Source organism: Beta vulgaris, chromosome 2 (assembly GCF_026745355.1).
Source record: "Beta vulgaris subsp. vulgaris cultivar EL10 chromosome 2, EL10.2, whole genome shotgun sequence".
NCBI lineage: Eukaryota > Viridiplantae > Streptophyta > Magnoliopsida > Caryophyllales > Amaranthaceae > Beta > Beta vulgaris.
Window position 1 is genome coordinate 7,214,937 of NC_079203.1, and position 21,778 is coordinate 7,236,714.

At 33.5% G+C, this 21,778-nt stretch overlaps 2 protein-coding genes across 4 annotated transcripts; one reads left to right on the forward strand and one right to left on the reverse strand.

The window, feature by feature from the left end:
- The first annotated feature begins 11,724 nt into the window (after positions 1–11,724).
- LOC104887508 (uridine 5'-monophosphate synthase) lies at positions 11,725–15,984 on the forward strand. The gene is made up of 7 exons (XM_010672159.3): positions 11,725–12,282; positions 12,400–12,739; positions 13,773–13,856; positions 14,621–14,703; positions 14,789–14,876; positions 14,961–15,215; positions 15,472–15,984. The coding sequence occupies exons 1-7, from the start codon at positions 11,813–11,815 to the stop codon at positions 15,598–15,600; spliced, it is 1,449 nt and encodes a 482-aa protein (XP_010670461.1). The 5' UTR covers positions 11,725–11,812; the 3' UTR covers positions 15,601–15,984.
- A 1,576-nt stretch (positions 15,985–17,560) lies between these two features.
- LOC104887507 (E3 ubiquitin-protein ligase DIS1) lies at positions 17,561–21,644 on the reverse strand. 3 transcript variants are annotated; one of them, XM_010672157.4, is made up of 5 exons: positions 21,293–21,644; positions 20,588–20,666; positions 19,975–20,205; positions 18,497–18,883; positions 17,561–18,328 (listed from the first exon to the last, which is right to left on the reverse strand). In XM_010672157.4, the coding sequence occupies exons 3-5, from the start codon at positions 20,182–20,184 to the stop codon at positions 18,008–18,010; spliced, it is 918 nt and encodes a 305-aa protein (XP_010670459.1). In that variant the 5' UTR covers positions 20,185–20,205; positions 20,588–20,666; positions 21,293–21,644; the 3' UTR covers positions 17,561–18,007. The 3 variants fall into 3 exon arrangements, with proteins under 3 accessions (XP_010670459.1, XP_010670457.1, XP_010670460.1); XM_010672155.4 differs by having other exon boundaries at positions 20,592–20,666; positions 21,293–21,643; XM_010672158.4 differs by lacking the exon at positions 20,588–20,666.
- Between the last annotated feature and the right edge of the window lie 134 nt (positions 21,645–21,778).

Sequence of the window (21,778 nt, forward strand, 5' to 3'; positions counted from 1 at the left end):
AAAAGGAGAAGAAAGAAAAGCAATTTATGGTGACTCAATTATTAGTGATTATTAAACCCTATTAAAGGTAAAATGGTAGTATATTGAAAGAAATTTTTTATGTAAGGTAGTTTTTTGAAAGAAATTTTTAAAAGGTAGTTTTATGAAAATTTTCCTATATTTTTTAATGTTCAACTAAATATTGTAGCTAAGTCTATTATTAAAAAGTATCCCAATAATTGGTATGACTAACAAAAGCTAACACAGTTTTAACATAGAAAATGCTCGAATGGTACTTTAAGAAAGTAGAGGGTAATAACTTAATAGAAGAAGGACAGAAAGAATAGAGAAAAAATATGAGTTACAGCCACAACTTTACCTTTTAATATAGCACATAAATACTGAGGCATATTGAATAGAAGATGAAACGGCCAAAAAGAAGATCATAACGATGATATCATGAATAAAATAAATTAAATATAAAACTAACCTCTATTAATAATCGAAAATACTATATAAGAGAAAAAATATCTTCATCAATCATAACCATATAAAGACTTATCAAACTTTCTCAATTTTTATGATCTGCGATTTCAAATAATTTAGAAACTCGAACCTTGATTTCCCAATTAGTTTTAATAGAATTAAGTTCATTGAAAGAAAAAGATATGACATATAGATTATGTATATAACAAATATTCTAGGAATAAAATAATTAGTCAATTGCATAATACATCTACAATGTCGTTGACAAACTTTCATTTGATTATTCATGTAATTCCATCATGGTATGTTATATGTTCAAAACTATATGTATGTATTTTTTTTATATTTATATAACTTAATTTTTAAAAGTATGATTTTGATAGACATAATTGCTATTGTCACATATAATACGCTATTTTTGTAGTTATTTTTATATGTATTTCAATAAAGAATTTACGTTATTGTTCATTTAAATAAATATATTTTCATAAGTTGTAAAATTATATTGTATATGGAGCTTATTTCGAAACATATTTTGAGCACTCGTCGGTGGTAAAAAAATTATAATATTGCAAATTAGGTAGCAAAAGTTATATTCAATTTACATAGTTGAATCATTTAGGTTGTTATGTAAAATCAGAGTGTAAACTTCACTTATTTAAAACACCTTATATGTCTTTATATCTATGTCAAACACTATTTTTTAAAAAAAATTAAATATTACTTCCTCCATTTCATAATACTCGCTGCACTTTTCATTGTGGGAAGTTTCACATTACTTGCTACACATCCTTTTTGGGAAATAAACTCTCTTTATCTCTTTCCTCTCACATGGTCCCAATTCTTTTTATTCTTTACCTCTCTCTTCTCCAAAAATTGCCTAGGAGCCCGTGAATTGAGAAGTGTAGCGAATATTATGAAACGAAAGAAGTAAAAAGAATGACATGTCATGCTTAGGTAGGCTCTATGTAATATTCTAAGGTTGTGTTTTTAAAATCATACTTTAATTTTCTCATCATCAAGAAACTCTAATATATATATATATATATATATATATATTATATATTATATATATATATATATATATAAGTGAGTTCATATGAGAATGTACACTTACATGAAAAATGAGAATGTATTTTACACGTTATAATTCTTATAAATAAGTGATGTAACTCTAATGAAAAAGTGATGTAACTCCAAAAAAAAGAATATTATAAAAAAAAATTGAATTTTTTTTTGGGGCTCAAAAAGAATGAACAAGTTTCTAATCCAATCGTATGGTTGAGGTTCATTCTCATTTCTCAGATAAGGAGCATTCTCATGTGATCTTACCCCTATATACACTAGCCTTTTGTGCACGCGATGCGTGCGATGATATTTTTAGGCCTAATACTAAGTACTAAACAAATTGAAAATGCAAGTTAGTATTTAAGTTCACCTCCATTTTGTGAATAAGATTCTTCCATGTTCTTTTTATGTTGTTATTCATTTTTGTGATTTTGAATAATTTTTTGTTTCTCAAGTCTTATATGCGCATGTTTTTTTATAATCAGTACTACTATGATGTTCTTTACTAAATATCGTCATGTTCTTTTTTTTGGTTTTATTCATTTTTGTAATTTATAATAGTTTTTGATATGGATTTCAGTAATTTCTCTATGACCCCAAAATTGTAACCGAAAAGTATAATACAATTTCAATTTTTTTTCCTTGTCTAACTTCTAAATTTTGATTTCACAAATTGATATTTAAGAATTTTCATCATTTTAATTTTTCTCCTAATGTTCACACTTTGATTTTCAATTATATTCGAAAGGAATTTTCATACACAATCTGATTACGCATGAAATGGTCATTTTTAATATTTCCGCCCTTTAATCTAAATTTGAACACTTTGAGTTTCAATTATAGGTGAAATGGAATTTCAAAATTTTCATACACAATCTGATTTCGCATGAAATGGTTTTCGCAAATTAAAGTAAATATTTTTTTCTGAAATGGATTTTTGCAAAAGTTGTTCGCAAAAAGGTTTGATATTGTTTTGTTTTTCAAAATTTATTTCTGAACATGGATATTCTGCAAAAGTTTTGGGCAAAACTTTTATATTGGAATTTAAAAAAAAACTAAATTTGATCTTTTTCATCAGTGTGATAAATGAATCAAATTTCATACACATTTTGTTTTCTGATTTTATATGAAAATGAATAAAATTTAAGTCTAATTATATAAAAGCTCTTTTCAACTAATTGTTATTATCTCCATTTTTTCAACTACATAACAGTCACTAATGTGAAATAACTTTAATTTGAAGATTAAAAGAATTATGTACCTATTTGAAAGTTCGTAAATCGCCAATGGACGAATGTGTGATATCACTGTCAAAATCTTATGTTTTTCTCAAATTTGTGTTTATAGGTAATTTTTGTGAGTATGTAATTGTGAATAACTATTAAGAACAATGATTTGTAAGTAAATTTTGTGAATGTTTTTGTATATATTGACGTCCTACTATATTAGTTTTAGTTTGTAAGTTAATTTTTAGTTTTTGTAAAGTTTCCTGATCATTTGAGTGGTTTGCGTGATTTTTACAACGTGATTTTCTCAGTTCTGAGTGATTTGTAAAGCTTCCTCATATAAGTGATTTCTGAGTGATTGTTGAAAATTAATTTCCGGTGGCTTCGTTTGACCCCCATTTTGGTATTGAGATTTCTTTTGTAATTGAGAAAGGGAAATGGGGCAAAATAGTCAGTTCAAAAGAGGACACCATTGCTCCCCCCTTCCCTTATAATATATATATATATATATATTATATATATTATTATATATATATAATATATATATATATATATAACATTATCGATATACATTTTCCTTAATTTTTATTGTAGCAACAAAGTTTCCTTGATAAATTTGTTGCAATACTACATTGTTTTGGTTCAGTTAAGAAACACTGGTGTTTGGATCCTCTAGAGTTCTTTTCTAAAAGAACTCTAGAATGTAAAGTTTGAGCAATATCAATCATTGAATAAAAAATTAATGGTTCATATATTATCTTTCCTAAACCGCCTATATTCTTTCTCATCAAAATCCACCTCTTTTTATCCCCCCTTCCACCAATATAAGCCCTTGATTATAAAATATATGGTTTAATTTATATACAACTCTACCTTGTAGAATTTTATTTAAACTCTAGAGGATCTGGAATCGTAATGCTGAGGTTGTGAAATATAACATGTTTAATCTTGTAAGTTGGACCTATGATATAATGTTATAGTCACAATGTCACATATAGTATGTTATAGTCACAATGTCACATATAGTACATTATAGTTTAACTATTATATTTATCTTAGAGAAAGATTAAATATTATCTTACCATTGATCTAGTTCAATATATTTTCATGAGTTGTAAAACTATATTGTAAACATTATAATATTTTGAATCAGGTATCAAAAGTTATATTCAATTTACATAATATAATAATTTAGGTTTTTATTCAAAACGAAACTCTAATTCTCGTTATCCAAAACTCCATTTATGTATTTAAATATATGTAAAACTCTATTTTTTAAAATATTCAAAATAAAAATTAATGACATGACAATGCTACGTGCCACTCTCTATTTCATAAGTTGTATAAATATATTATAAATGGATCTTATTTCGGAACATATTTCGAGCACTATTCAATAGAACAATAATTACAATATTCCGAATTACGTAGCAAAAGTTATACACAATTTACATTTATAATAATTTAGGTTGTTTAATTCGAAACCAATCTCTAATTTTAGCTTATCTAAAACTCTTATATGTATTTAAATCTATGTACAACTCTATTTTTGTAAAAAGTAAAAATAAAATATGATGACATAGCAATCTTACATGGCGCGCTCTATGACCTCGAAATCTTGAGAAGCTCCCTATGCTCCCGAAAAGTCTCTCCTTTATATATATATATATATATATATATATATATAATTATATATATATATATTATATATATATATATATATAATATATATATATATATATATATATATATATATTATATATATATATATATATATATATATATATATATATATATAATAATTATTTAATATATTATAGAAGTGAGTTCATATGAGAATGCATACTTATATGAGAAATGAGAATTATATATATATATAAGTTTAAGTTCATATGAGAACCACCCTTATGGTGAGAATCGTGAGAACCACTCATTTTTTTTCTCATTTTACGAAGATTTTGATCATTTCATAATATTTTTGCTCATTTTTTGTTTATCTTATTTTATGGTTTTGCTCATTTAACAATTTTATGCTCATTTATCAACGTTTTTCCTCTTTTACGTTTTGCTCATTTTACTTTTTTCTCATTGAACTTTTTTATGCTCATTTTACGTTTTTCTTCTTTTATATTTTTGTTCATTTTACGTTTTTGATAACTTAATGTTTTCTACTAATTTTATGTTTATGCTCATTTGTTAGTTTTTTTTTGCTCATTTTAGGAAGTTTTTACTCATTTTAAGTGGTTCTCACGGTTCTCACCATAACAGGGTTCTCATTAGAACCCAACCCTCTATATATATTATTATATATATATATATAATATATATATATATATATATATATATATATATATATATATATATATATATATATATATATATATATGACTTAATATAAAGTACAACATTTAGTACGAGGTTGTAAATGACATGACATATCTGATAGAAAACTATCATCCCTTCAGTTATTCAAGCTCTTTTTCCTGAAGACTTCACGCTAGGACAATCTGACAAATTATGTACTTGCCCTCCTTTAATTCAATATACTTTTCGGTTATTTCACCATATATCCCCGACAAATAAGGACTTAGTCACATCCTTTCCTACTAGAGTTCCAGAAATCTTTGATAATCGAGTGTTCCATCCCTATCAGAGCCTTCGCGAACCCACTTAAAATCTTTACTGAACTATGATCGGCCAATATATTAGCAAATAAACGAAGGTAGACTCAAGCATCTATTATGTCCCGACAAATCACGAAATTCATCATATACCCTCAATGTTTCAGATATTCACCATATAGTCCTGAGTTTCCGAAAACGTTTACCAAATGTCCTTTTCCTGACGGAAGTTAACTTACCATTAACGTTATTTATAATTTTGTCATTATTAACTCCTAATCCAACACAAAACCCTAACCCCCTAAACTCTCACCTTAATCCTAACCCACCATCCCCTCCAACCCAGTCCCGCCCCCCACCCCCTAGCAAATGATCCATAAAAGTCACCGCAAATTCTTTATCCCTCGGCATTTCCTCATAGTTCCTATTGTATTACCCCGTTATATTATCAAACTTGATTTATTTTCCACTCGTTTTGATTATCGTCCGAAATCTTTTTGTGTATCCAAATTATGAATCTCGTAACACCCACAACAAAAGCATTGAAAATTAGGGAGACAACAACAGTCTTCACTATAAAACTTGTCGACAATTTTCGTACTTTATACATGTTGATAACGCCAAAAAATACGTTAATTGGTGGGGCAATTGAAGAAACGACTTTCCACGTCTCTTCCATTGAAATTTTGGAGAGTTACTGATTGAGAAGGCAGAGAGACAGGGGAAGGAGGAGAGGACAGAGAGAGACATAGCAGGGGAGGATAGTGTCAGGGGTTTTATACCTTTATGTTATAAACGGAAAACGTGCGGAGTTTTTATTTTTTATTTTTATGAATTTAAAGGTTTGTTCTTTATTTCATTTGGAGTAATATAGATACTAAGTCTGCTATCATCGCTAGGGGTGCTTATCGAGTGAGCCGAGCCCGAATAGCACTGGGCTCGGCTCGAGCTCGTTTAACTTTTCATGGGCTCGGCTCGACTCGTGATCTCGCCGAGCTTAGGGGAGCTAAGCTCAGCTCGAGCTCGTGATTAGAATTTGCGGCTCGAGCTCAGCTCGTGAGCTCATTTAAGCTCAACTCGTGAGATCGTTTAGGCTCGACTAGGGGTGTTAACGAGCCAAACCGAGACCGAACCTAACTAGACTCGACTTGGCTCAAGAACAATTTTAATTCGGCTCGGCTCAAGCTCAAAGCTCGTCGAGCTCGAAATATTAAGCTCGACTCAAGCTCGAGTCCAAAAATTGCAAATTGCCTCGAGCTCGAATATAACTTCAAGGTTCAACCCTAAGCAAGTCTAAGGTCATAGTTCATTAGGCCGAAACGTTTAGTAGTTCGAAGGCCCAATAACTAACACTTGTTATTGCATGGCCAAGCAAGTAGTAGCAGGCCAATGGTAGAGAGCTCTGGAGTGAAAGATTTCTTTTATAAAGCCTTTAACTCACACCCTCATCCTATTCCACCGATGTGGGCCTCTAGAAAGCCAAAGTTCTTTCTCACATGCTTCCATCTTGCAACATTGCTCCCCATTGTCCATGCGTGAATTCTCTTTAGTAATTATTCCTACTTTCTCTTTCTCTCTCCTCTTTCTATTTCAAGCGTGAGAATGATCAAATAATCACACCTTAATGAAAATACCCTTTTTAATTGTTTTTACCTTTTTTTTTATGTTTCTTCTATTATATACCTTAGTTAAAAGAAATACTTAAAATAATTTTTAATATATATAAATAATTTTTTATTATATAAATTTTTTTTTAATATAATTTTTTTAATATAATTTTTTAGTATAAAATAATAATCAAGCTGTTCACGAGCTTTACAAGCCGAGCTTTGCCTAGCTTGGCTCGACTCGTTTAAGTCTCGAGCCGAGCTTTGACCGAGCAGAGCCCGAGCTGCTCGCGAGCTTGTCCGGCTCATTATCACCCCTAATTCATCGCAATATGATGCATGATGATTAGTATGTGCTAGGTAAAAGTATGTTTTTGCGTTCATAAGAAAGATTTTTCACATGGTGTATTATAAGAAAATCATTTTGCGTTACTAGAGTTAGTTGTTTTGTCTTTCACATTTTATTTTAGCCATTCTTCATTGTTGATCATTTTATCTCCTCTGTTCTTGCCTTATTGGACAGCGTTGCCAATGAGTAAAAGGTTAGGGTCAATTTTAGAGGGCAAATTATTGGACAGGATCATTATAGGGCCAACAAAATAACTCAAAAATTTGGGAAAATAAAATAGATATTGTAAAAAAAATTCATTCACTAGTAGAATAAATGCCATTTGCTGCGGTCAAAAAGTGGTCTATTGCGGCGGTTTTGGACGCGCAGCAATAGGTAATTAATATATTGCTGCGGTTTTAAACCGCAACAATATTTGAACATATTGCTGCGGTTTCTAGGTGAAACCGCAGCAATATAATAATTTAATATCAGATTTATAATACATCTATTGCTGCGTTTCCTAGTCAAAACCGCAGCAATAGATACTGGTGTAGGTAAAATTTTTTTTTTTTTTTTTGCATTTTGCCATTAAATTTGAAAGACAAAAAAACTATAAGAAAATAAAACATTACTGCTTGAAATTAATAACAAAAAATTATTATACAAAATTCAAAAACATAAAAAAATACAAAAAAACAGATTGAAATATATTATTAGAATATATTTAAGGCAGATTGTAAAAAAGTTAAAATTATAGTAAAAAAAAAAACAGATCTAAAAAGAAATTTTAACAATTATCATAAAAAAAACAACACCCAGCAAAAGAATAGAAATGTAACTCCAAAAAAACTATAAGAAAAAATACATACAACTATAATATAGTAATATCATTGAACACTAGATCTGAAAGTAATCGTATACAAATAATTACAAAACTATTATAATAACAACAATTACAACAATAACAACATCTCTTAAAAAAAATAGAAATTCCACGAAGGACTGGACCGCGAGCAAAACGAAGTGAAACGGCCGACGAAGGACGAACTGGAACGACGAACCGCCGCACGAACGACGAAGGACTGGACCGCGAGTAGAACGAAGTGAAACGGCCGACGAAGGACGAACTGGAACGACGAACCGCCGCACGAACGACGAAGGACTGGACCTCTAGATCTACACGAACGACGAAGACTGGACCGCCGCATGAACGACGAAGGACTGGACCGACGAACGAACTGAGACGACGAACGAACTGGAACGACGCAGATGTGGTTTCGCCGGCAAGGAACAACGACGGGAGGCGTGAAACTGATGTCGTGGGTGGTTAAATCTGAGAGGAGAAAGAGAGATGCGTGAGAGGAGAGAGAGAGAGGGAGAGAGGAGAGAGAGATGCGTGAGTTTGAGAAGAGAGAGAGAGGAGAGTGAGGAGAGAGGGAGGCGTGAGAGGAGAGTGAGAGATGTGGGCGCCTGAGTGGTTTCTTTAGGGTTTAGCGAGAAAGGGGCCATTTTAAATATTATTAAATAATATGGGAGTCTAATATTGCTGCGGTTTTCACGTAGGACCGCAGCAATATATTAAAAAAATATTTATTTGATATATTGCTGCGGTCCTACGTGGAAACCGCAACAATATTAGCTTTTCAGGGGCCCACATTATTTTTAAAAAGTGTCAAGACAATATTGTTGCGGTTTTGGGCGGGAACCGCAACAATATTGTCAATTTCAATTTTTTTTTGTGTGTGTTATATTGCTGCGTATAGGTAAAACCGCAGCAACATCACCGCAGCAAATAGCATTTATTCTACTAGTGATTTACGAATTTGTATTCAATTATACTCACTTTTGTCTCTCTCCGCTCACTATTTTTCTTCTCCATCTAGCGCCCGCATTGACACAACCCGTTATGACCCTGTACGAACCGACCATTTTCACGATCCGACCTATTCTTGACCCGCACCAACCCGTCCCGACCAATAACCAGGTCTACTTGCAACATATTTCGTTTTAGGAAGTGTACTATTACTTATTTTCGGGCCCTCTTTTGGGGACTCGTGGTAAGAGGAAATTCCTCTGGACTACACTGGCACAAGGCCATTCACTCAGAGGCTCAACAAGCCCCAACCCTCCTAACAACATTGAAATTTTGTTTCCACCAAGATTTGAACTTTGGTCTCCCATGTGGGAGATATGAAGCCATACCATTGCACTCAAGGGTCCTTGATGAAAGAACATTATTACTTGCACATTGGCATTTTTGACAATAAATTCTTTATTTCTAGTCCCTTCGGTTCCTAAAGATCCTTCCTCTTTTACTTTTCACGCACGCCAATGCAAAATTTTGGACATTAATATATCTAATTATGTATTTCTAAAAATTATAAAAAATAAATTTTTATAAAATACATATTGAGACGAATCTAACAAGACCCTACATGACTATATTGTTTCTTACGTATAAGTCACAAACAACAGTCTGAAACTTGCGAATAGTAAAAAATAACAAAGAAGAAGTATCTTTCAGAACTAGAGGTAGTATCTCTTAATAGATTTAGGTTCTTTTTTTTTTTTTATCTCCTCTCTATATGTCTCTTATATCTTCCTTAATCCTTATGCACATTTCAATGTTGCGAGTATAAAGAAACAAAACAATGTAAATATTTCTTATGCCTTTTACCACACCTTTGCTACTTGATAAATGAAAAAAAAAAAAAATTCTCCTCTTTGTCCGTTGTCAGCCCTCTTCCACTTTGAACACTTCGGTCTATTTGGCAAATAGAGTTTAGAGTTTAGCTATTAGAGTTTGCTGTTAGAGTTTTAACTTTTTGTTCAACATATTTTACTGCTGATTTGACAACTTTTTGTTATAAACGTGTTTGATAACAATTAACTGATTGCTAAACTTATTATCATTTGTTTGACTAAAATGACATTTATAGACATTTTAATAAATGTGTGGTAGTATTATTAGAGACAAAAAAGTCATTATACATATTTGTACCTGATCCTCTAAAGAAAAAGATCCTATTAAAAGCTTTTTCATTCCAAAACTTTCTCTAAAACTCTATTTTATCAAACACTCCTTTTAAGGCTATGTTCAGTTCACCTTATTTTTGCTTACTTCAGATCTAATCAGATCAGATCAGAAAAAATAAGTTCAGATCAGATCAGATCAGAAAAAATAAGTTCAGATCAGTTCAGATCAGATCAGATCAGATCATGCTTATATTTAAAAACTCATTATTATTATTAAATATATTTCATTACATATTAGTAAAAATTATAATAATTGAATATTAATAAAGTACTCATTGAGACAATCAAACAAGACCCCACATGACTATATTTTTTCTTATATATTGAGAAAAATCTAAAAGATTCTCTCTAATTGTGAATAGTGTCAAGATTCTAAGTGAGAAAGATAAAAAAATACAAAGGGAGTATTATTATTTACTAGTACATTTGTTCAAAAGAATTATTATTGTTGTTGTTGTTGTACTTATTAATTATTAATATTGGTAATTATTATTAATCTTGTTGTTACCATTATAAATGTCATTGTTATCATTATATTAAGTTATTTTGTTGTTATTAAATAATAGAAAATTAAAAGCCACGTGTTAAGAACATAAGATTGACGCAAAAATAAGAAATATATAAAATATGATATCTCAAATTCATGACAAGAAACTACTAAGTTCGGATTACATTTCAAAATAAGCTAAGTGTGAGATACAAATTATAAATTTAGATTCGGTATACCTCTTCCTACCGAATTCCAAATCTCTCTAGCTATTTGAAGTTGCACGATATTTTTTTTTTTTGCTCAAGTCATAGTTGTTTGTATATCTTATTTTATTTTATATGGAGAAAAAAGTTGAGTTTGTCGACTTCTCAAGTGTGAAACATTTTTTTTAAAGATAAAGTGTGAAACATTGTATAAGTGCTCTTATAAATTAATGACTTGAGTTATATAATTATTTTTAGTAATAATAATAATAATTATGATTATAATTATTATTGTTGTTCTTATAATAATGATAATAATAATTATTATCATTAATAATAAAAGTTGTGTAAAAGTTGTAATAGAAATAAAATGATAATAATAGTAATACTATAAAGAAGATCTATAATGTATTGCATAATAATATTTACAAGTAATAATATAATAGTAATAATATATTTTATAAAAGATAAGATCTTGTAAATCAGATCAGTTCAGATCAGATCAAATTAGAAAAAATAAGTTCAAATTAAAAAAAATAAGTTCAAATCAGATCAAATCAAATAAGTTCAAATCAGAAAATTTCAGATGAACTAAACCGCCTAAGTCCAAAACTTTCTTTTTGTCCAAAACTCTAATTGCCAAACACCCCACACATATTTACAGCCGTTCCTCCCACTTTAAGAACATATTCACTCCACACTCCATCATCACTCTCTCTCTCAACTTTTCTCTCCCCACTTTCCTCCATTACACCAGCACCATCAATGGCGGCCACTTCACCATCAATGGAATCCCTAATCCTTCAACTCCACGAAATCTCCGCCGTAAAATTCGGCAACTTCAAGCTCAAATCCGGCATATCTTCCCCTGTATACATCGACCTCCGGTTAATAGTATCTTACCCTTCTCTCCTCTCTCAAATCTCCCAAACCCTAATTTCCGCCGTCGCTTCTTCCTCCCCTCCAGCGACCTTCGACGTCATTTGCGGCGTTCCTTACACTGCTCTTCCTATTGCTACCGTCGTTTCCGTCGCTAATAACATTCCCATGCTCATGCGTCGGAAAGAGGTTAAATCTTATGGTACTGGAAAAGCCATTGAAGGTGTTTTTACTCCTTCTCAAACTTGCCTTATTATTGAAGACCTTGTTACTAGTGGTGCTTCTGTTCTTGAAACTGCTGCTCCTTTGAGAGATTCCGGACTTAAGGTTACTGATGCTGTTGTTCTCATTGATAGGTCAGTCTTTCTTTTCAATACTTTAGTCCTTACTACTATATATTCAAATGTATGCAATGCGTGCTTCGAGTTATAAACACATTTACAATAAATAGTCATTGTATATTGACATTTCAGGGAACAAGGAGGGCGAGAAAATTTGGCAGAAAACGGGATTAGATTGCACTCAATATTGAAGCTGAGTGAGATGGTTGGAGTTTTGAGGAGGTTGGGTAAGGTGGATGATGAAACAGAGAAGATGGTATTGAAGTTCCTGGAGGAGAATAAGAAGGTCTCTGTTCCGAATATGGGGAAAGAGAAAGTTGGGGGATTAAGAATGGGTTACATGGAGAGGTCCAAGTTAACTAAAAATGAGACTGGTAGGAAATTGTTTGAGATAATGGTTAAAAAGGAGACTAATTTGTGCTTAGCTGCTGATGTTGGTACAGCAGCTGAGTTACTTGCCTTGGCTGATAAGGTGATTGTTTCTTATTGTTGACACATATATGTACCTAGAAGCTAATTTCCTAGATTATTCTTGTGTTTGTGTTTAGCATGTCAAAGTAGCAAACCATAAACATTGAACTCTTTTGTGATGTTGTTCTTCTTTTGGTGGTAGATGAAGTCATATAACCTTTCTCTTGTCACCTTCTCCCTGGTGTTGGTTTGCATAGCAGCTCTAGTCTATATGAACTGTAGTAAATCTTTGATGGAGGGTGCCGACACTTCTCATAATGAGTCCTCCTTTTGTGAATAGAAACATCTTATGATTCTTTGAATTTAGCTTGAATAGTTGAGCTGAAATATCTGTGTGGAATCTGTTTTGGTGCTGATTGGGATGGGGGGGGGGGACCGTTGTTCTTTTGAGGTTAGAGTGTGACATTTAGGAGTCGTTTGGTTCATTATTTTGGGTTTTAAGAAACGGAATCAATTATCGATTTCTTTTCTTCTTGTTTGGTTCAACCCCACATCAATCCCTTACCATTACTTGATGGTAATGGATTTCCCCAATTTGTTACCTTCCCTCCCCCTTAAGTAACAAAATTCATTTCTTGAAGGTAATGGTTACCCTTCATTTTCATTACTTGGCTTGAACCAAACACTCATTAAAGGTAACCATTTTTATTACCATTCTCCTCCTCTATTTGTATCCATTCCTTTTCCATTTCATATAATGAACCAAACGACCCCTTAGTTTGTTTAGAATGTTACTATGAAGACATTGTGCTCTCAAGAATTCCGTAAATTTTACTCATGTCAGTGGAAATGGTTGTCCCTTTAAAGTACTTGTGCCTATGGTGGGTAAACATTATATCATAACCGAAGGCCAAGAGCTGCGAAGGAATCTTCACTCCTAATTATCTTGATATGATCGGTCTTGCATTTTTTCTATAGATAAGACTAAATAAAATTTAATTCTCATAATTACCAATGTATGAGGCCATGATCATTGTTGTTTATCTTTCATTAAAGTTTTTATTTGACTTGCCTGTTTGCACACTGTGTTGCAGGTTGGATCAGAAATCTGTTTACTGAAAACTCATGTTGATATATTGCCTGATTTTACCCCCGACTTTGGCTCAAAACTTCGCTCGGTATGTTATGATTCTGTCTTAATTCTCTATCCTTGGTTTGGTCATTTGGTCCCCAGTTTTGTTACCATGCACAACCAGTTTATCACTCAGTACCCTTTGCTGTGAGAGAATATTGTGACCTGTCTGAATGAATTACTAACTATTTGGACCGCAGGAGATGTGCAAAGTATATCGTTAGATTCTTGTATTTCTAACATGATGAAACTGTGGAGAACTCTTCCATTTAAAAGAAAGACAACTTGCTTTTACTTTTTTTGCTCTGGTGTTGACTTTAAGAATGTCTATTGCTGGTTTTAATATCTCTAGTGATAAAACTCTTATGGTCTGTTTGGTAGATGGTAGTGAATGGTAGTGAATGGTGGTAACTGTAATAAATTTATATGTAAAAGTATCATGTCAATATCCATGGTAAATTGGTAATGCTTGTCCACCCAAACTTGTGATTTTCTTTACGTAAACTCATTACAACTCATTACTACTTTAGAGGTTGTGTATTGGGTGTGGAAATTTGTAAAAGATGCAAATGTTTGAGGATGAGATTCCATTACCATGGTAGTGAGCAGGGATTTTCCTTGCAAATTACATATGATTTCATTACCATTACCATTACCATTACCAGCATTTAGTACCACCTAGCAAATGCACCACTAATGGATTTTGAGCAGGGATTTTATTCTTCTTTTCCCTCTTCTTTTTGGATATTTTTGTCACTTTTTGTTTCTTATGCAACTGTTTTTGGTCACTTTGTTGAACGAACTTGACAGATTGCGGACAAGCATAATTTCCTTATCTTTGAGGATCGTAAGTTTGCTGATATTGGTAATACTGTAACTATGCAGTATGAAGGGTAAGAAATGAACTTATCACTGTTTCATACAGTGATCCTTTTTTGTCACTTACCCAAATTGAGCTTTCCCTTTTGTCTATTTCAGTGGTGTCTATCGCATCTTGGATTGGGCTGACATAACTAATGCTCACATTATCTCAGGCCCTGGGATTGTAGATGGTCTAAAGTTGAAGGTATTATTTATAGAATATGTATAGAAGTTCAATTTTCTGATCTGATATATAAGTCTACTCACTAATCATTTCCCTCCTGTATAGGGTTTGCCTCGTGGTAGGGGTCTCTTGTTGTTGGCTGAAATGAGTTCTGCTGGTAACCTTGCAACTGGAGATTACACAGCAGCAGCTGCAAAGATCGCTGAGGATCACTCAGATTTTGTTATAGGTTTTATCTCGGTTAATCCAGCATCTTGGAAATGTGGACCAGTAAACCCAGCCCTTATACATGCTACACCTGGAGTTCAAATGGTAACTGGTGGTGATGCCCTTGGCCAGCAGTACAACACTCCGTATTCAGTATGTTACTTTCTTTCTAATTACTCCATAGTTGGGTTAATTGTGGTCTGAAAATTAGTTATTGGACCCAAGTGATGCACCTGTCAGTCGTTGTCTACTCTATGAATCATTGATGCATTAATTTTGGTTATGGAATCTGGTTCTGCTTAAAAATAGATCTACTACATCATTATGGATATTGCTATATCTGTCAAACTTTTTTTTGATAGTTATATATGTCAAACTATATGTAATAGAACTGGCTATGCTGTTGCAGGTTATCTATGATAGAGGCAGTGATATAATAATTGTTGGTCGTGGAATTATTAAAGCAGCGGATCCTGGAGAGACTGCTCGTGAATACCGACTTCAAGGATGGAATGCTTATTTGGCCAAATGCACATAAGTCAAACCGGTCTGTTTGGACTTTCTCAGTTTTGCATTATGGTAGCGTGACTTTTCCAATAATCTTTGACTTTGTTTGAGGGAAGACCTTGATATCAATGAGGGTTCAAATCTCTTCTAGTTAGGCATTAGATCTGGTCGAGTTATCTATGATTCTATATTGTATTTCACAAGGTGATGGTTTGGATGCTGCATAATGCCAATGAGGGTTGATATCTTTTATAGTTAGCCATTAGATCTGGTCGAGTTATCTATGGTTCTATTTGTATTTCATGAGGTGATGGTTTTGGCTGCTGCCTAATGCCTTTGGCAAATTGCTACCCATGTATGGTTATATATAAGTATGGGAAAGTATATGAAGTAATAAGTTGGGTTTTTGCAATTATATCTCAAATATCAGGCTGAGAAAGTACTCCATGTTTCTGCAAGAGTGGATGGGCTACCTTTGTTGCAAGGGAGTTTTATATCTGCTCTATTTTTTTTTGTTAGTGTAGTGGTTCAATGTAGGGATGAAGATTTCTCAGGATGACATTTATCTGGCCTGGTCATGCACTGATATGACGATGTTCCGATAGTTTCAGTAGAAGACTAGAAGATTAGACTTGTCAAACTAGATGCATTCGTTACTAGATCCTACATGTGTTCGACGTTACATGAGTTTTTTTTTTTTATCGAAATATAGTATAAACTCGATCTAATTTTCTTTTGACTAGTTTAATAGTTTGTTGAGTAATTGACATTAAAGTTGGATATGACCTAACCTAGATAGTCTTAAACTGACTCGGTTTTCAAATACACAACTTTTTTTTGTGACAGTCATATACATAACTTGTCACATAAATATGACTTAAATGACCTATTGGTCAAAAAGTCTACACACTTGGGATAGTGAATAATCCAGTATGCAGTAGCTTTTGCTTAGGACCTACAAAGTATAGTTTTGAAATTTGAAACTGGAATTTATAACAGTTGCTATTCAATAGTATTTTCCAGGGGGAACTGCCTTGTCCAGTTGTTCTAGATGTCATAATGGAGCATTGCATTAAACATTCAAAGTGTCAACTTCTTCTCGTCTTTGTATTAATTTGTCTGCAGACTGCAGCCCATGGTTATCAGGGAGTGTCACCCTCGCACGAGCAGTATAGTCTATACTCTATAGAGTGAGCTGGCATAAAAAGATCCTTGTTATCCAAACATTTAAACAGATGGGCAACAAAATACAATTGATCTCAAACATAAATAATAAAATTATACCTCCTCCATTCTGTTTTAAATAGAATTTAGTACGGCACGAGGGTTTAGGAGAGGAGAAAAATAAAAAGATAGACACCATGTGATGAGTCGAGCGATAGAGAAAAGTGAATATCAATCAAATAAGATAACATTTCATATAGTCTGAAATGGCCTAAAATAGCGAGCGTTTTATTTATTTTATAACAGATGAAATTTATATATAATTTAGTGCTCAAAAAATAAAAAAAATATGCAGTGTTGATAGTATTTAATAAGTGCAAGTTGGTCGTTGGGAATGTGATGCTTGGAGCTGCGTAACTCTATGATTCTCATGTGGTCACTCTATAACATGTGCAACTGTGCAAGTGGTAACGGTTGCTTTTGGCATTTCAAGTGACACATACCAACAAAATATCCCGATTTCAATTATATTAATAGTAATCAATATTTCTACTATATAAACTTTATGGAGAAGAAGTTGAGATGAATTTAAATATGTGATGATCAGGTAAATACAACGCACTTTCAGTATGATAGAATCTATGGTAACATCAAGAGAGCAAACTACTCCGATGGATAGTGGAAACAATAGTGCTCAACGACCGTTTCGTTCCCACATCTTTCTCAGAATTTCAAATTTTGGAGATGACTGTTAAACAAAAATCAGGCATATTAATCCAAAACTAGTACTATGCACATTGACACACCTCTTAAAGAAAGATAAAAAATAACGAAGAATCGCGATTAAAAAATTAACTGAACTGATATAAGCTACAAAACCAGTTCTCAAGGACGACCAGAATGCAGCAAATCTGGACTCAATTAGACAGCTTTGCTTTCTCACGTCAAGTCTTCATCTTTACCAGAAGTGAACCGTCCTCAGGTTCAGCTGCCATTGCAAATCTCTTTTCGACCGTATTAAAGGGGACAAGCCAATGACTAGTATGCAACAATGAAGCATCTTTGACAATTTGCCAACATTTTTGCACATAGACGTCATAACTTTGACGCAGTCATGTATTTGATGCATAGACCAGCAAAGAGAGTTTGCTATTTTACACACATTGAGATACATGAATACAAGACTGACTCTAGTGACGCTACAACGACAAGATATTCTAATTCTAATTGATGGATGGGATAGTTGACATGATTGAACTCCCAGAGAACTTAAGTCACTGTTCTTTCCAAATCCTTCCAGTTACCCGTAGTTTTAATTCCTTCCGATCACCACCTGAAAAGAAAAGAGCCATGTTTCGTTGGATAATGAGGCCGTCAAAGCTGTCACGAACCTTGCGATGGCTATCTCTGATGCTTCTCGGCACCCCTTGCCAGCTCAGCTTTCTTCCATTTCCTCCTACCTCAAGGCTGTAGCTGTAGTTCTTTGCATCGTTGTCATCACCCATGAATCGTAAGAAAGCTATGTAGACAGGAGCCATACCGAGCTGGAATGCTTCGAAATGAAGGCAGAAATACTGCCCATAGCAACTGAAGACCTGAAGTGCAAACGAAAGAAAGGACTCAATGCCATGAATAGAACAAGTGGCATGATAAAAACAATCAAGGGAGATTTTAAAATAATGCTGGCTAGACATATAGGGTGTTGACATTATTAAGTACTACTATACAGCCGTGAAGTCATGAATAAAATGGAAAAGGCTTACCGTAAGCATCCAAGTAGCATTTTCGACCTCATGGGGATTTGACTTCACATACCGATGGTTGAATGTACTACCACTGTGCATGTCAACTTTGTGATCATCCTTAAGATGGGACACAAGGTAAGGGATATCACCAAGAACAGTGCATTCTGATCCAGCATAAGGACAGTTATAGGGTCTAAAGGCACATTGGGATTCATGCTTGAGCTTGCTATAGTAAGGATATATGCCGACACATCCAAAACTTTGATATTTACATGGAAGTTCAAGGGATGCAGCCACCTTCTCAAGGGCAAGGCACCTAATGTTACCCAGTTCATGCCTGCAAGTTGGGCATCGATTGTGTACCCTAGGCTTGCAATTAGCACATATTGTGTGGCCATTGGAACACTGCACCAAAGACAAGAACAATGAAAGTAAGAAACTACACATGAACAAAGGACAAAAAAGCTATACACCTTATAAAATATCCCCCCAAGTTTCTCATTTCAAAGGAACATCCAAGTCAATCCCTAACGCAATTTCACAGGCCATAATAAACAAAGTCCTAAAAAGGCACTCTCCTTCAAAAAAGTGAATATGAACATGAAGAACTTTACTACAGGAAAAACTGAGAGGGAAGGAAAGCGGGAGGGAGAGAGACAGGGGAAGCAGGAGATTGCCTTTATAGACACTCTAGAGCACTGATTGAGCTATGAGCACAAATTGGTAGGTAGGCAGGGCCGGGAAGGCGGCCTTTTAACATTTCCTATGGCTAGATGAGATGATGGTTAGTAGATCAGGTCCTGTACTCGTACAGTTTGGCACAGTCCCAGAGACGTGAGGTTGGCTTTTCAAATATCTTCCGGCATTCAGTGCCAATATTGCTGCAAGTTAGGGGAATTGGTCTCAAGTCCAGAAAAAGCTTCATCATACTAACTGAGTGCACCATAGAACAGATAAGTTGCTGTTGCCTGCTGACATCTGTCTTTAAGTTGACTCCTTTTCTTTCTTCACCAAAATCAGATTCTTCTGTGATAACCTCCCTAATCAGCTTGAAACTGGTCAATTCCTGAGCCATAATCATTCTCCCTCTCAGTTGCCTTTTGCTAGCCACTAAGTTGAGTAATAGCCTAGAGTTCATTCAGTACAAAAACCACATATTTCAAGAGCATAAAACAACAAAGCATCTCTCCGTTTCCAAAATTATTTTTGGGAGAAGATAGAGACAAGCTGCTTATTCTACTATTACTCAACAGACAATTTTCTAATACCTATTTTAGCTCAATTTCACAAATTACTAGTAAATCACAGCATCCCCCCCCCCCTCTTCCTTCGCCAAAAGAAAAGAGAAAGTATCTATAAAACAAACTTAGAAAGAGCAGGTAGAAGGGATAACAGTACATGAAGGATCTAGAAACAAGGTTGGAGCAAATAAAAGCCAAAATTAAGCTAAGCAAGCACTTCCCCATTAAATAACCACGCGCAGGAGGCAGACTAACCTGGTGGATTGGAGGATACATAGCAGTTAGGCACACTGGGCACTCGAGCAGCTCATGGACACTGCTAGACACAGTAAGGTTTGGTTTTACAGCACTTTGTGAGGGATCCACTACATGTTCAGCAATGTCAATCATATCATCACTTGAGGGAGGATCAATAACTTCAGGCTTTCCCCTCACATCATCAAAATATGGACTTCCGGTCGCCATCTTGTTGGCCAAATTGCTTAGCTGAATTACAACAGATTGTTATCAGCAGTCCCTTCTAGAGAGAACAAGGAGTAAATAGTGACTTCAAAACATTTTATAAGCTTGTAGCAACACTCGTTATTTAATTGACGAGTAACAAATAGCATCACTGACCAAAGATTATACAATCAACTCATGGGTTCTTGACCACTCAAAAGATCAAGTGCTTAAGATTGTACAAAATTCCGTTTCGAGATGTCACTTTGATCCTACCAAAATGCTCTTAATCTTGACAAATTAAAGCCAAAGCATCAACATATAACTATTAACAACCAACAATTCAAGAGAAATGCATAACCTCGTTTGCCTTAATCATTCCAATAAAACAGTGTAACATGTTTATTCAATCATGGAAGAGAAATACCTACCCAAATATTTCACTTCTTTGAAACCCTTCCTAGCCTTGCTTTCTTAAAATGTGTTAATTGATTGTAAACTCTTGCCTACAGATAAACACAACAACAACAACAAAAAAATTCAACAACGAAAGTAAAACCCATCATTCAACATCAAGTACAAGCTTCTTCAAGGTGAATACCACCAATATCGAACCCCGGATTTCAATCATATATATAGCAAGTCTTATACACATAAAGGCAAAGAGTTCAAGCAATAATAACCAGGAAACTAATAAAATTACTAATCCCAAAATTCAAATTTTTAGTTGCATAAACAGAGCTCAAACTAGCTAATAATCTCATAATCACTGACTACTACCAGTATATCACAACACAATCACTAGAAAACTACAACAACAATTCTCAGAACAAAACACCCAGTTATATCCCCAAAAGATCAAAACTTGCAAAATTTTAAATACACCCAAAAGAAAAAAGATACAAACTTTCCACAAAACCCATGTCATAAAAATCAAAACTTCACAGAAATCATAGAACACACACTTTTTAGAAAAGCATAATTCAAAGCAAACACACATAAAAATTGAAATACTATCAGACAAACAAAAAATTAGATCAAAATTAACCCAAAAAATATGATCTTGAAAATCCCTATTCATCGATTAATGGGAAAACAATAAAAAAATTAAGAAAGAGAGTGAATTAATTACCTAGAAAAAAGGGAGGAAGAAATTCGAAATTTGAAATTCAAATTGCAGAATAACGAAGAAGAGAAAAACCCTAAAAACATAAGAAGAAGAATAATGGAGGGGCTTAACCATGAAAGTGGGGAAGTACTTGAAGAGTTGTACTAATTTGTTTTTGCCGTCTGAAAAAATAAATGGGAGGAGAGAGAAAGACTTAAAAAAAACCCAAAAAAATAGAGAAGATAGAGTTGAGATTAATAAAGGAAATGAAGCAGAGGGAGCGGATTTAATTGAGGGGAAATGGGAACAAATTTGAAATTAAGGAGAGAGAAAGAAAGACCATCTTTTTTTTTTGAGACTTGAGTATTTGACTAAAGAGTTGTTTTAAGTTAAAAGAAATGAGAAGAGCGTGTATAAAAAGTTGACAGAGTAAAAATGGAGTAAATACAAAAAGAACAAGTCCAACTTTGTGGGGGTCCATGCTTCATGGTTGTTCAAATCATATCTTAG

Bases quoted from the DNA above. Each gene is read 5' to 3' on its own strand.
- LOC104887508 (XM_010672159.3), top strand. From the start codon at position 11,813: ATGGCGGCCACTTCACCATCAATGGAATCCCTAATCCTTCAACTCCAC. The intron at 12,740-13,772 runs GTGATTGTTTCT...ACTGTGTTGCAG, and splicing joins TACTTGCCTTGGCTGATAAG to GTTGGATCAGAAATCTGTTT. The intron at 14,877-14,960 runs GTATTATTTATA...CCTCCTGTATAG, and splicing joins TAGATGGTCTAAAGTTGAAG to GGTTTGCCTCGTGGTAGGGG.
- LOC104887507 (XM_010672158.4), bottom strand. From the start codon at position 20,184: ATGGCGACCGGAAGTCCATATTTTGATGATGTGAGGGGAAAGCCTGAA. The intron at 18,884-19,974 runs GTTAGTCTGCCT...TCTTTGGTGCAG, and splicing joins TGTATCCTCCAATCCACCAG to TGTTCCAATGGCCACACAAT. The intron at 18,329-18,496 runs GTAAGCCTTTTC...TTTGCACTTCAG, and splicing joins ATGCTACTTGGATGCTTACG to GTCTTCAGTTGCTATGGGCA.